The sequence below is a fragment of the Rhinichthys klamathensis genome, unplaced genomic scaffold (genome assembly GCF_029890125.1).
Source record: "Rhinichthys klamathensis goyatoka isolate OS25496 unplaced genomic scaffold, OSU_Roscu_1.1 h1tg001002l_1, whole genome shotgun sequence".
NCBI lineage: Eukaryota > Metazoa > Chordata > Actinopteri > Cypriniformes > Leuciscidae > Rhinichthys > Rhinichthys klamathensis.
Genome location: NW_026607299.1, coordinates 440,071 through 457,500, shown reverse-complemented (window position 1 = coordinate 457,500; position 17,430 = coordinate 440,071). Strand labels below are relative to the sequence as shown.

The following is a 17,430-nucleotide window of genomic DNA, read 5'->3' as shown; positions in this document are numbered from 1 at the left end:
TATTTCTACGTCATTACTCTACGTCATTGCGCTATTTCTACGTCATTACGCTATTGCTACGTCATTACGCTATTTCAACGTCATTACGCTATTTCTACGTCATTACGCTATTTCTACGTCATTACGCTATTTCAACGTCATTACGCTATTTCTACATCATTACGCTATTTCTACGTCATTGCGCTATTTCTACGTCATTACGCTATTTTCAACGTCATTACGCTATTTCTACGTCATTACGCTATTGCTACGTCATTACGCTATTTCAACGTCATTACGCTATTTCAACGTCATTACGCTATTTCAACGTCATTACGCTATTTCAACGTCATTACGCTATTTCAACGTCATTACGCTATTTCAACGTCTTTACGCTATTTCTACGTCATTACGCTATTTCTACGTCATTACGCTATTTCTACGTCATTGCGCTGATTTCTACATCATTACGCTATTTCAACGTCATTACGCTATTTCAACGTCATTACGCTATTTCAACGTCATTACGCTATTTCTACGTCATTACGCTATTTCTACGTCATTGCGCTATTTCTACGTCATTGCGCTATTTCAACGTCATTACGCTATTTCTACGTCATTACGCTATTGCTACGTCATTACGCTATTTCAACGTCATTACGCTATTTCAACGTCATTGCGCTATTTCTACGTCATTACGCTATTTCAACTTCATTACGCTATTTCTACGTCATTACGCTATTTCTACGTCATTGCGCTATTTCTACGTCATTACGCTATTTCAACGTCATTACGCTATTTCTACATCATTACGCTATTGCTACGTCATTACGCTATTTCAACGTCATTACGCTATTTCAACGTCATTGCGCTATTTCAACGTCATTACGCTATTTCTACGTCGCTATTTCTAAGTCGCTATTGCTACGTCATTACGCTATTTCGAACGGATTATAAAAGAAATAAACACTCCTTTCAATCCGATCGAAATCTCATTGGGATCGAGCTCAATCGGATCGATTAAGGTGTTTTACATGAAGCTTTCAGTGCGATTGAGCCGTCAGTCCGTTACTAGCGGATGATTGGTTGCATGTAAACGAAGCCAGTGTCAGTGTTTATAGCTTGTACCTGTCGTTCCCTCTCCGCAGACTCTGTGTTCATGATGGCGAACGCCTCTGGAAGGTTCTCGGGACAGAAAGCTCAGCTCTTCATGCCCCAGTTTAAGGAGAACGACACACACTGCGTCATATTCCAGTATTACGGTGCGGGTCGAGAGGCGTCCAGCCCCGGCCAGCTCTACATCTACGTCCGGGAGAACAACAGTCCTCTGGGAGTGCCGGTGTGGAACGCGTCCGGTCCCGCCCTGCAGAAGTGGACCCAGGTGGAGCTCGCCGTCAGCACCTTCTGGCCCAACTACTACCAGGTGATCACATGATTTCTACCGTGATGAACACAAAAACTGTATTTTTGTCTGGTTTCCACTCCAAATATCTAAAAATCCTTAAATTGACCCCATAACAAACTAGTTCTTGTTAATACAATGATGGTGTGAGCCACCACAGTCATTTAAAAATTCCCACAAAGTACAAAATAACACAAAGTGAAAGAAAAGTGGCATTTCGGGGATCTGGAAACAACAATGAATAAACAATACTAACAAGACCTGATAATGAACATCAGACCCGCATGCAGAACCTTCTCAGCGAACATTTTATTTATTGGTATTTTACATTTATTTTCGTGACCTACTAATTTACAACGTAACAACGTTTTATGCTCGTAGTTCCTGTTGTGCCGGTTCTCTAAAGTAGTCACGATTCGCACCAAACACATCATCATAATGCGGGTGGACTTTTCTTTTGTAATCGTGGCGTATCGTAATCGCGATCAGAAACCGGATTAATCGCGCAGTGCTATCGGAGCCACAGTGAAAGGCTGCTGCGCATCTCATTAATTATTTCCGTGTCCCGTCACTCTCGACACACACACACCTACACACACACTCGTGTGAGACGCTCGGCTGCCAGACTCCACCGCCCCGAACATATGGACACTTGAGGAGCCTCGTGAGGAGATAATGAACTGGGTCTGAGAGAGGGAAACACGTCACAGATCAACATACACACACACTCACAGATCAACACACACACTCACAGATCAACACACACACTCACAGATCAACACACACACTCACAGATCAACACACACACTCACAGATCAGCACACACACTCACAGATCAACACACACACTCACAGATCAACACACACACTCACAGATCAGCACACACACTCACAGATCAACACACACACTCACACAGATCAACACACACACTCATACACACACTCACAGATCAACACACACACACACACTCACAGATCAGCACACACACTCACAGATCAACACACACACTCACACAGATAAACACACACACTCATACACACACTCACAGATCAACACACACTCACAGATCAACACACACACTCACAGATCAACACACACACACTCACAGATCAACACACACACTCAGAGATCAACACACACACTCACAGATCAATACACACACTCACAGATCAACACACACACTCACAGATCAACACACACACTCACAGATCAACACACACACTCACAGATTAACACACACACTCACAGATCAACACACACACTCACAGATCAACACACACACTCACAGATCAACACACACACACTCACAGATCAACACACACACTCACAGATCAACACACACACTCACACACACACTCACAGATCAACACACACACACACTCACAGATCAACACACACACTCACAGATCAACACACACACTCACAGATCAACACACACACTCACAGATCAACACACACACTCACAGATCAACACACACACACTCACAGATCAACACACACACTCAGAGATCAACACACACACTCACAGATCAATACACACACTCACAGATCAACACACACACTCACAGATCAACACACACACTCACAGATCAACACACACACACTCACAGATCAACACACACACTCACAGATCAACACACACACTCACAGATCAACACACACACTCACAGATCAACACACACACTCACAGATCAACACACACACTCAGAGATCAACACACACACTCACAGATCAATACACACACTCACAGATCAACACACACACTCACAGATCAACACACACACTCACAGATCAACACACACACACTCACAGATCAACACACACACTCACAGATCAACACACACACTCACAGATCAACACACACACTCACAGATCAACACACACTCACAGATCAACACACACACACTCACAGATCAACACACACACACTCACAGATCAACACACACACTCACAGATCAACACACACACTCACAGATCAACACACACACACTCACAGATCAACACACACACACACACACACACACACACACACACACACACACACACACACACACTCACAGATCAACACACACACACACACTCACAGATCAACACACACACTCACAGATCAACACACACTCACAGATCAACACACACACACTCACAGATCAACACACACACTCACAGATCAACACACACACTCACAGATCAACACATCAACACACACACTCACAGATCAACACACACACTCACAGATCAACACACACACTCACAGATCAACACACACACACACACACTCACAGATGAACACACACACACACACACACACACACACACACACACACACTCACAGATCAACACACACACACACTCACAGATCAACACACACACTCACAGATCAACACACACACTCACAGATCAACACACACACTCACAGATCAACACACACACACTCACAGATCAACACACACACTCACAGATCAACACACACACTCACACACACACTCACAGATCAACACACACACACACTCACAGATCAACACACACACTCACAGATCAACACACACACTCACAGATCAACACACACACTCACAGATCAACACACACACTCACAGATCAACACACACACTCACAGATCAACACACACACACTCACAGATCAACACACACACTCAGAGATCAACACACACACTCACAGATCAATACACACACTCACAGATCAACACACACACTCACAGATCAACACACACACTCACAGATCAACACACACACACTCACAGATCAACACACACACTCACAGATCAACACACACACTCACAGATCAACACACACACTCACAGATCAACACACACACTCACAGATCAACACACACACTCACAGATCAACACACACACTCATTGATCAACACACACACACTCACAGATCAACACACACACTCACAGATCAACACACACACACTCACAGATCAACACACACACACTCACAGATCAACACACACACTCACAGATCAACACACACACTCACAGATCAACACACACACACTCACAGATCAACACACACACACACACACACACACACTCACAGATCAACACACACACTCACAGATCAACACACACACACTCACAGATCAACACACACACTCACAGATCAACACACACACTCACAGATCAACACACACACTCACAGATCAACACACACTCACAGATCAACACACACACACTCACAGATCAACACACACACACTCACAGATCAACACACACACTCACAGATCAACACACACACTCACAGATCAACACACACACACTCACAGATCAACACACACACACACACACACACTCACAGATCAACACACACACTCACAGATCAACACACACACTCACAGATCAACACACACACTCATTGATCAACACACACTCACAGATCAACACACACACACACACACACACACACACACACTCACAGATCAACACACACACTCACAGATCAACACACACACACTCACAGATCAACACATCAACACACACACTCACAGATCAACACACACACACACACACACACTCACAGATCAACACACACACTCACAGATCAACACACACACACTCACAGATCAACACATCAACACACACACTCACAGATCAACACACACACTCATTGATCAACACACACTCACAGATCAACACACACACACACACACACACTCACAGATCAACACACACACACACACACACACACACTCACAGATCAACGCTCACACTCACAGATCAACACACACACTCACAGATCAACACACACACTCACAGATCAACACACACACACACACTCACAGATCAACACACACACACACACACACACACACACACACACACACACACACTCACAGATCAACACACACACACACTCACAGATCAACACACACACTCACAGATCAACACACACTCACAGATCAACACACACACACTCACAGATCAACACACACACTCACAGATCAACACACACACTCACAGATCAACACACACACTCACAGATCAACACATCAACACACACACTCACAGATCAACACACACACTCACAGATCAACACACACACTCACAGATCAACACACACACACACACACTCACAGATGAACACACACACACACACACACACACACACACACACACACACACACACACACTCACAGATCAACACACACACACACTCACAGATCAACACACACACTCACAGATCAACACACACACTCACAGATCAACACACACACTCACAGATCAACACACACACACTCACAGATCAACACACACACTCACAGATCAACACACACACTCACACACACACTCACAGATCAACACACACACACACACTCACAGATCAACACACACACTCACAGATCAACACACACACTCACAGATCAACACACACACTCACAGATCAACACACACACTCACAGATCAACACACACACACTCACAGATCAACACACACACTCAGAGATCAACACACACACTCACAGATCAATACACACACTCACAGATCAACACACACACTCACAGATCAACACACACACTCACAGATCAACACACACACACTCACAGATCAACACACACACTCACAGATCAACACACACACTCACAGATCAACACACACACTCACAGATCAACACACACACTCACAGATCAACACACACTCACAGATCAACACACACACTCACAGATCAACACACACACTCACAGATCAACACACACACTCACAGATCAACACACACACTCATTGATCAACACACACTCACAGATCAACACACACACACTCACAGATCAACACACACACACTCACAGATCAACACACACACTCACAGATCAACACACACACTCACAGATCAACTCACACACACTCACAGATCAACACACACACACACACACACACTCACAGATCAACACACACACTCACAGATCAACACACACACTCACAGATCAACACACACACTCACAGATCAACACACACACTCACAGATCAACACACACACTCACAGATCAACACACACACTCACAGATCAACACACACTCACAGATCAACACACACACACTCACAGATCAACACACACACTCACAGATCAACACACACACTCACAGATCAACACACACACACTCACAGATCAACACACACACACACTCACAGATCAACACACACACTCACAGATCAACACACACACTCACAGATCAACACACACACACTCACAGATCAACACACACTCACAGATCAACACACACACTCACAGATCAACACACACACACACACTCACAGATCAACACACACACACACACTCACAGATCAACACACACACTCACAGATCAACACACACACACACTCACAGATCAACACAGACACTCACAGATCAACACACACACTCATTGATCAACACACACTCACAGATCAACACACACACACACACACACACACACACACACACACACACACACACTCACAGATCAACACACACACTCACAGATCAACACACACACACTCACAGATCAACACATCAACACATACACTCACAGATCAACACACACACACTCACAGATCAACACACACACTCACAGATCAACACACACACACTCACAGATCAACACACACACTCACAGATCGACACACACACACTCACAGATCAACACACACTCACAGATCAACACACACACTCACAGATCAACACACACACACACACTCACAGATCAACACACACACACACACACACACACACACACACACACACTCACAGATCAACACACACACTCACAGATCAACACACACACACACACTCACAGATCAACACAGACACTCACAGATCAACACACACTCACAGATCAACACACACACTCATTGATCAACACACACTCACAGATCAACACACACACACACACACACACACACTCACAGATCAACACACACACTCACAGATCAACACACACACACTCACAGATCAACACATCAACACACACACTCACAGATCAACACACACACACACACACACACACTCACAGATCAACACACACACTCACAGATCAACACACACACACTCACAGATCAACACATCAACACACACACTCACAGATCAACACACACACTCATTGATCAACACACACTCACAGATCAACACACACACACACACACTCACAGATCAACACACACACACACACACACACACTCACAGATCAACACACACACTCACAGATCAACACACACACTCACAGATCAACACACACTCACAGATCAACACACACACTCACAGATCAACACACACACTCACAGATCAACACACACACTCACAGATCAACACACACACTCACAGATCAACACACACACTCATTGATCAACACACACACACTCACAGATCAACACACACACTCACAGATCAACACACACACACTCACAGATCAACACACACACACTCACAGATCAACACACACACTCACAGATCAACACACACACACTCACAGATCAACACACACACACACACACACACACACACACTCACAGATCAACACACACACTCACAGATCAACACACACACACTCACAGATCAACACACACACTCACAGATCAACACACACACTCACAGATCAACACACACACTCACAGATCAACACACACTCACAGATCAACACACACACACTCACAGATCAACACACACACACTCACAGATCAACACACACACTCACAGATCAACACACACACTCACAGATCAACACACACACACTCACAGATCAACACACACACACACACACACACTCACAGATCAACACACACACTCACAGATCAACACACACACTCACAGATCAACACACACACTCATTGATCAACACACACTCACAGATCAACACACACACACACACACACACACACACACACTCACAGATCAACACACACACTCACAGATCAACACACACACACTCACAGATCAACACATCAACACACACACTCACAGATCAACACACACACACACACACACACTCACAGATCAACACACACACTCACAGATCAACACACACACACTCACAGATCAACACATCAACACACACACTCACAGATCAACACACACACTCATTGATCAACACACACTCACAGATCAACACACACACACACACACACACTCACAGATCAACACACACACACACACACACACACACTCACAGATCAACGCTCACACTCACAGATCAACACACACACTCACAGATCAACACACACACTCACAGATCAACACACACACACACACTCACAGATCAACACACACACACACACACACACACACACACACACACACACACACTCACAGATCAACACACACACACACTCACAGATCAACACACACACTCACAGATCAACACACACTCACAGATCAACACACACACACTCACAGATCAACACACACACTCACAGATCAACACACACACTCACAGATCAACACACACACTCACAGATCAACACATCAACACACACACTCACAGATCAACACACACACTCACAGATCAACACACACACTCACAGATCAACACACACACACACACACTCACAGATGAACACACACACACACACACACACACACACACACACACACACACACACACACTCACAGATCAACACACACACACACTCACAGATCAACACACACACTCACAGATCAACACACACACTCACAGATCAACACACACACTCACAGATCAACACACACACACTCACAGATCAACACACACACTCAGAGATCAACACACACACTCACAGATCAATACACACACTCACAGATCAACACACACACTCACAGATCAACACACACACTCACAGATCAACACACACACACTCACAGATCAACACACACACTCACAGATCAACACACACACTCACAGATCAACACACACACTCACAGATCAACACACACACTCACAGATCAACACACACACTCACAGATCAACACACACACTCATTGATCAACACACACACACTCACAGATCAACACACACACTCACAGATCAACACACACACACTCACAGATCAACACACACACACTCACAGATCAACACACACACTCACAGATCAACACACACACTCACAGATCAACACACACACACTCACAGATCAACACACACACACACACACACACACACTCACAGATCAACACACACACTCACAGATCAACACACACACACTCACAGATCAACACACACACTCACAGATCAACACACACACTCACAGATCAACACACACACTCACAGATCAACACACACTCACAGATCAACACACACACACTCACAGATCAACACACACACACTCACAGATCAACACACACACTCACAGATCAACACACACACTCACAGATCAACACACACACACTCACAGATCAACACACACACACACACACACACTCACAGATCAACACACACACTCACAGATCAACACACACACTCACAGATCAACACACACACTCATTGATCAACACACACTCACAGATCAACACACACACACACACACACACACACACACACTCACAGATCAACACACACACTCACAGATCAACACACACACACTCACAGATCAACACATCAACACACACACTCACAGATCAACACACACACACACACACACACTCACAGATCAACACACACACTCACAGATCAACACACACACACTCACAGATCAACACATCAACACACACACTCACAGATCAACACACACACTCATTGATCAACACACACTCACAGATCAACACACACACACACACACACACTCACAGATCAACACACACACACACACACACACACACTCACAGATCAACGCTCACACTCACAGATCAACACACACACTCACAGATCAACACACACACTCACAGATCAACACACACACACACACTCACAGATCAACACACACACACACACACACACACACACACACACACACACACTCACAGATCAACACACACACACACTCACAGATCAACACACACACTCACAGATCAACACACACTCACAGATCAACACACACACACTCACAGATCAACACACACACTCACAGATCAACACACACACTCACAGATCAACACACACACTCACAGATCAACACATCAACACACACACTCACAGATCAACACACACACTCACAGATCAACACACACACTCACAGATCAACACACACACACACACACTCACAGATGAACACACACACACACACACACACACACACACACACACACACACACACACACTCACAGATCAACACACACACACACTCACAGATCAACACACACACTCACAGATCAACACACACACTCACAGATCAACACACACACTCACAGATCAACACACACACACTCACAGATCAACACACACACTCACAGATCAACACACACACTCACACACACACTCACAGATCAACACACACACACACACTCACAGATCAACACACACACTCACAGATCAACACACACACTCACAGATCAACACACACACTCACAGATCAACACACACACTCACAGATCAACACACACACACTCACAGATCAACACACACACTCAGAGATCAACACACACACTCACAGATCAATACACACACTCACAGATCAACACACACACTCACAGATCAACACACACACTCACAGATCAACACACACACACTCACAGATCAACACACACACTCACAGATCAACACACACACTCACAGATCAACACACACACTCACAGATCAACACACACACTCACAGATCAACACACACTCACAGATCAACACACACACTCACAGATCAACACACACACTCACAGATCAACACACACACTCACAGATCAACACACACACTCATTGATCAACACACACTCACAGATCAACACACACACACTCACAGATCAACACACACACACTCACAGATCAACACACACACTCACAGATCAACACACACACTCACAGATCAACTCACACACACTCACAGATCAACACACACACACACACACACACTCACAGATCAACACACACACTCACAGATCAACACACACACTCACAGATCAACACACACACTCACAGATCAACACACACACTCACAGATCAACACACACACTCACAGATCAACACACACACTCACAGATCAACACACACTCACAGATCAACACACACACACTCACAGATCAACACACACACTCACAGATCAACACACACACTCACAGATCAACACACACACACTCACAGATCAACACACACACACACTCACAGATCAACACACACACTCACAGATCAACACACACACTCACAGATCAACACACACACACTCACAGATCAACACACACTCACAGATCAACACACACACTCACAGATCAACACACACACACACACTCACAGATCAACACACACACACACACTCACAGATCAACACACACACTCACAGATCAACACACACACACACTCACAGATCAACACAGACACTCACAGATCAACACACACACTCATTGATCAACACACACTCACAGATCAACACACACACACACACACACACACACACACACACACACACACACACTCACAGATCAACACACACACTCACAGATCAACACACACACACTCACAGATCAACACATCAACACATACACTCACAGATCAACACACACACACTCACAGATCAACACACACACTCACAGATCAACACACACACACTCACAGATCAACACACACACTCACAGATCGACACACACACACTCACAGATCAACACACACTCACAGATCAACACACACACTCACAGATCAACACACACACACACACTCACAGATCAACACACACACACACACACACACACACACACACACACACTCACAGATCAACACACACACTCACAGATCAACACACACACACACACTCACAGATCAACACAGACACTCACAGATCAACACACACTCACAGATCAACACACACACTCATTGATCAACACACACTCACAGATCAACACACACACACACACACACACACACTCACAGATCAACACACACACTCACAGATCAACACACACACACTCACAGATCAACACATCAACACACACACTCACAGATCAACACACACACACACACACACACACTCACAGATCAACACACACACTCACAGATCAACACACACACACTCACAGATCAACACATCAACACACACACTCACAGATCAACACACACACTCATTGATCAACACACACTCACAGATCAACACACACACACACACACTCACAGATCAACACACACACACACACACACACACTCACAGATCAACACACACACTCACAGATCAACACACACACTCACAGATCAACACACACTCACAGATCAACACACACACTCACAGATCAACACACACACTCACAGATCAACACACACACTCACAGATCAACACACACACTCACAGATCAACACACACACTCATTGATCAACACACACACACTCACAGATCAACACACACACTCACAGATCAACACACACACACTCACAGATCAACACACACACACTCACAGATCAACACACACACTCACAGATCAACACACACACTCACAGATCAACACACACACACTCACAGATCAACACACACACACACACACACACACACACACTCACAGATCAACACACACACTCACAGATCAACACACACACACTCACAGATCAACACACACACTCACAGATCAACACACACACTCACAGATCAACACACACACTCACAGATCAACACACACTCACAGATCAACACACACACACTCACAGATCAACACACACACACTCACAGATCAACACACACACTCACAGATCAACACACACACTCACAGATCAACACACACACACTCACAGATCAACACACACACACACACACACTCACAGATCAACACACACACTCACAGATCAACACACACACTCACAGATCAACACACACACTCATTGATCAACACACACTCACAGATCAACACACACACACACACACACACACACACACACACTCACAGATCAACACACACACTCACAGATCAACACACACACACTCACAGATCAACACATCAACACACACACTCACAGATCAACACACACACACACACACACACACTCACAGATCAACACACACACTCACAGATCAACACACACACACTCACAGATCAACACATCAACACACACACTCACAGATCAACACACACACTCATTGATCAACACACACTCACAGATCAACACACACACACACACACTCACAGATCAACACACACACACACACACACTCACAGATCAACGCTCACACTCACAGATCAACACACACACTCACAGATCAACACACACACTCACAGATCAACACACACACACACACTCACAGATCAACACACACACACACACACACACACACACACACACTCACAGATCAACACACACACACACTCACAGATCAACACACACACTCACAGATCAACACACACTCACAGATCAACACACACACACTCACAGATCAACACACACACTCACAGATCAACACACACACTCACAGATCAACACACACACTCACAGATCAACACATCAACACACACACTCACAGATCAACACACACACTCACAGATCAACACACACACTCACAGATCAACACACACACACACACACTCACAGATGAACACACACACACACACACACACACACACACACACACAGATCAACACACACACACACTCACAGATCAACACACACACTCACAGATCAACACACACACTCACAGATCAACACACACACACTCACAGATCAACACACACACTCACAGATCAACACACACACTCACACACACACTCACAGATCAACACACACACACACACTCACAGATCAACACACACACTCACAGATCAACACACACACTCACAGATCAACACACACACTCACAGATCAACACACACACTCACAGATCAACACACACACACTCACAGATCAACACACACACTCAGAGATCAACACACACACTCACAGATCAATACACACACTCACAGATCAACACACACACTCACAGATCAACACACACACTCACAGATCAACACACACACACTCACAGATCAACACACACACTCACAGATCAACACACACACTCACAGATCAACACACACACTCACAGATCAACACACACACTCACAGATCAACACACACTCACAGATCAACACACACACTCACAGATCAACACACACACTCACAGATCAACACACACACTCACAGATCAACACACACACTCATTGATCAACACACACTCACAGATCAACACACACACACTCACAGATCAACACACACACACTCACAGATCAACACACACACTCACAGATCAACACACACACTCACAGATCAACACACACACACTCACAGATCAACACACACACACACACACACACTCACAGATCAACACACACACTCACAGATCAACACACACACTCACAGATCAACACACACACTCACAGATCAACACACACACTCACAGATCAACACACACACTCACAGATCAACACACACTCACAGATCAACACACACACACTCACAGATCAACACACACACTCACAGATCAACACACACACTCACAGATCAACACACACACACTCACAGATCAACACACACACACACTCACAGATCAACACACACACTCACAGATCAACACACACACTCACAGATCAACACACACACACTCACAGATCAACACACACTCACAGATCAACACACACACTCACAGATCAACACACACACACACACTCACAGATCAACACACACACACACACTCACAGATCAACACACACACTCACAGATCAACACACACACACACTCACAGATCAACACAGACACTCACAGATCAACACACACACTCATTGATCAACACACACTCACAGATCAACACACACACACACACACACACACACACACACACACACACACACACACACACTCACAGATCAACACACACACTCACAGATCAACACACACACACTCACAGATCAACACATCAACACACACACTCACAGATCAACACACACACACTCACAGATCAACACACACACTCACAGATCAACACACACACACTCACAGATCAACACACACACTCACAGATCGACACACACACACTCACAGATCAACACACACTCACAGATCAACACACACACTCACAGATCAACACACACACACACACTCACAGATCAACACACACACACACACACACACACACACACACACACACACTCACAGATCAACACACACACTCACAGATCAACACACACACACACACTCACAGATCAACACAGACACTCACAGATCAACACACACTCACAGATCAACACACACACTCATTGATCAACACACACTCACAGATCAACACACACACACACACACACACACACTCACAGATCAACACACACACTCACAGATCAACACACACACACTCACAGATCAACACATCAACACACACACTCACAGATCAACACACACACACACACACACACTCACAGATCAACACACACACTCACAGATCAACACACACACACTCACAGATCAACACATCAACACACACACTCACAGATCAACACACACACTCATTGATCAACACACACTCACAGATCAACACACACACACACACACTCACAGATCAACACACACACACACACACACACACACACTCACAGATCAACACACACACTCACAGATCAACACACACACTCACAGATCAACACACACTCACAGATCAACACACACACACTCACAGATCAACACACACACACACTCACAGATCAACACACACACTCACAGATCAACACACACTCACAGATCAACACACACACACTCACAGATCAACACACACACACACTCACAGATCAACACACACACTCACAGATCAACACACACTCACAGATCAACACACACACTCATAGATCAACACACACTCACAGATCAACACACACACACTCACAGATCAACACACACACACACTCACAGATCAACACACACACTCACAGATCAACACACACTCACAGATCAACACACACACACTCACAGATCAACACACACACTCACAGATCAACACACACACACACACACATTTTATATACTTTATTTGATTCCACATTACAAGTTAATTTCATTTGGAATCAAGTTTTTTGAATAATCCAACAGATTAAAACAAATCAGCACATTGTTATGAATTACTAAGGGTTAAGAGTTCTAAGGATACAGGAAACATCGTCTTTTCCAAATAAACATGCTTCCTATAGTTGCTGAGATTGAACAGTACTTTGCCAACTGTTTGGCCCTTGTTTTAGAAATCCCCCCAATACAAAGTCCACGAACCGCCAGCCTGTGTACATGACCTAGGCTACCAAACACTAGCACTATAAGTCGGCATCTGTACCCAAGGTTCTCAATGGTCGATATCAATGACTGATATTTTAGAGTCTTAGAGCAGTAAGACTCCTCCATAAACAAGTCAAATGCACATGACACCTCAAATAGTGTAACTTTTTTGCCATTCTGAGAGATGTTAACAATATCGGGCGTATTAGCCATTCCTAAGAAAGTGTTTGCAGGAGAGTTGAACCATTCGGACTGTACAGTAGTGTGTTTAAAAATATGCTCATCAGCCATGCAGGGAATCTGAGCAGCAATGAGGTCCACGAGTCTGTCATGTCCGGCAATATACAGTCCTTTCAGTGCTGAGCAACTGTTCATGATGTGGGCGACTGACTCCAGGTGTTGAGGGGGGGCATGCAGCATGCAGAGGGGCGAGTGGGTGGAGGGGAACCACAGCGATAGGTTGTATTTTGTAGGAAGAACCTGCAGACGTGCTTTCACACAGAAGATGAGGATCTCCTCACTGATGGTGGCATTGCTGTAGATGGAGTGTGATACGGAGTGGTCCGCACAGGGCAGTTTTGCCAACTTTCCCTGGAGTTTCAGACTGGTCCAGTACTCCATATTTTGGGCTCTGTGAATAAACAAGAGAGTCTGCCTTGATGTTCTAGGCTGGAGCAGGTGAACAGTGTTGTTATGGTGCAGCCTGGCTTCCACGAGGACAGATGGGTCCTCTACGACTGCATCAGAGA

The 17,430-nt window shown here is 44.9% G+C and overlaps 1 protein-coding gene across 11 annotated transcripts in view; it reads left to right on the top strand.

Annotated features, from left to right (window-relative positions):
• Positions 1-1,123: 1,123 nt before the first annotated feature.
• LOC130078838 (receptor-type tyrosine-protein phosphatase mu-like) overlaps positions 1,124-17,430 on the top strand; it is a 211,428-nt gene continuing 195,121 nt past the window's right edge. For all 11 annotated transcript variants that reach the window (XM_056244549.1, XM_056244548.1, XM_056244545.1 and 8 more), the window contains exon 1: positions 1,124-1,402. In XM_056244549.1, coding sequence (XP_056100524.1) covers positions 1,139-1,402 — 264 coding nt within the window. In that variant the 5' untranslated portion in view covers positions 1,124-1,138. The remainder of the gene's footprint in view (positions 1,403-17,430) is intronic.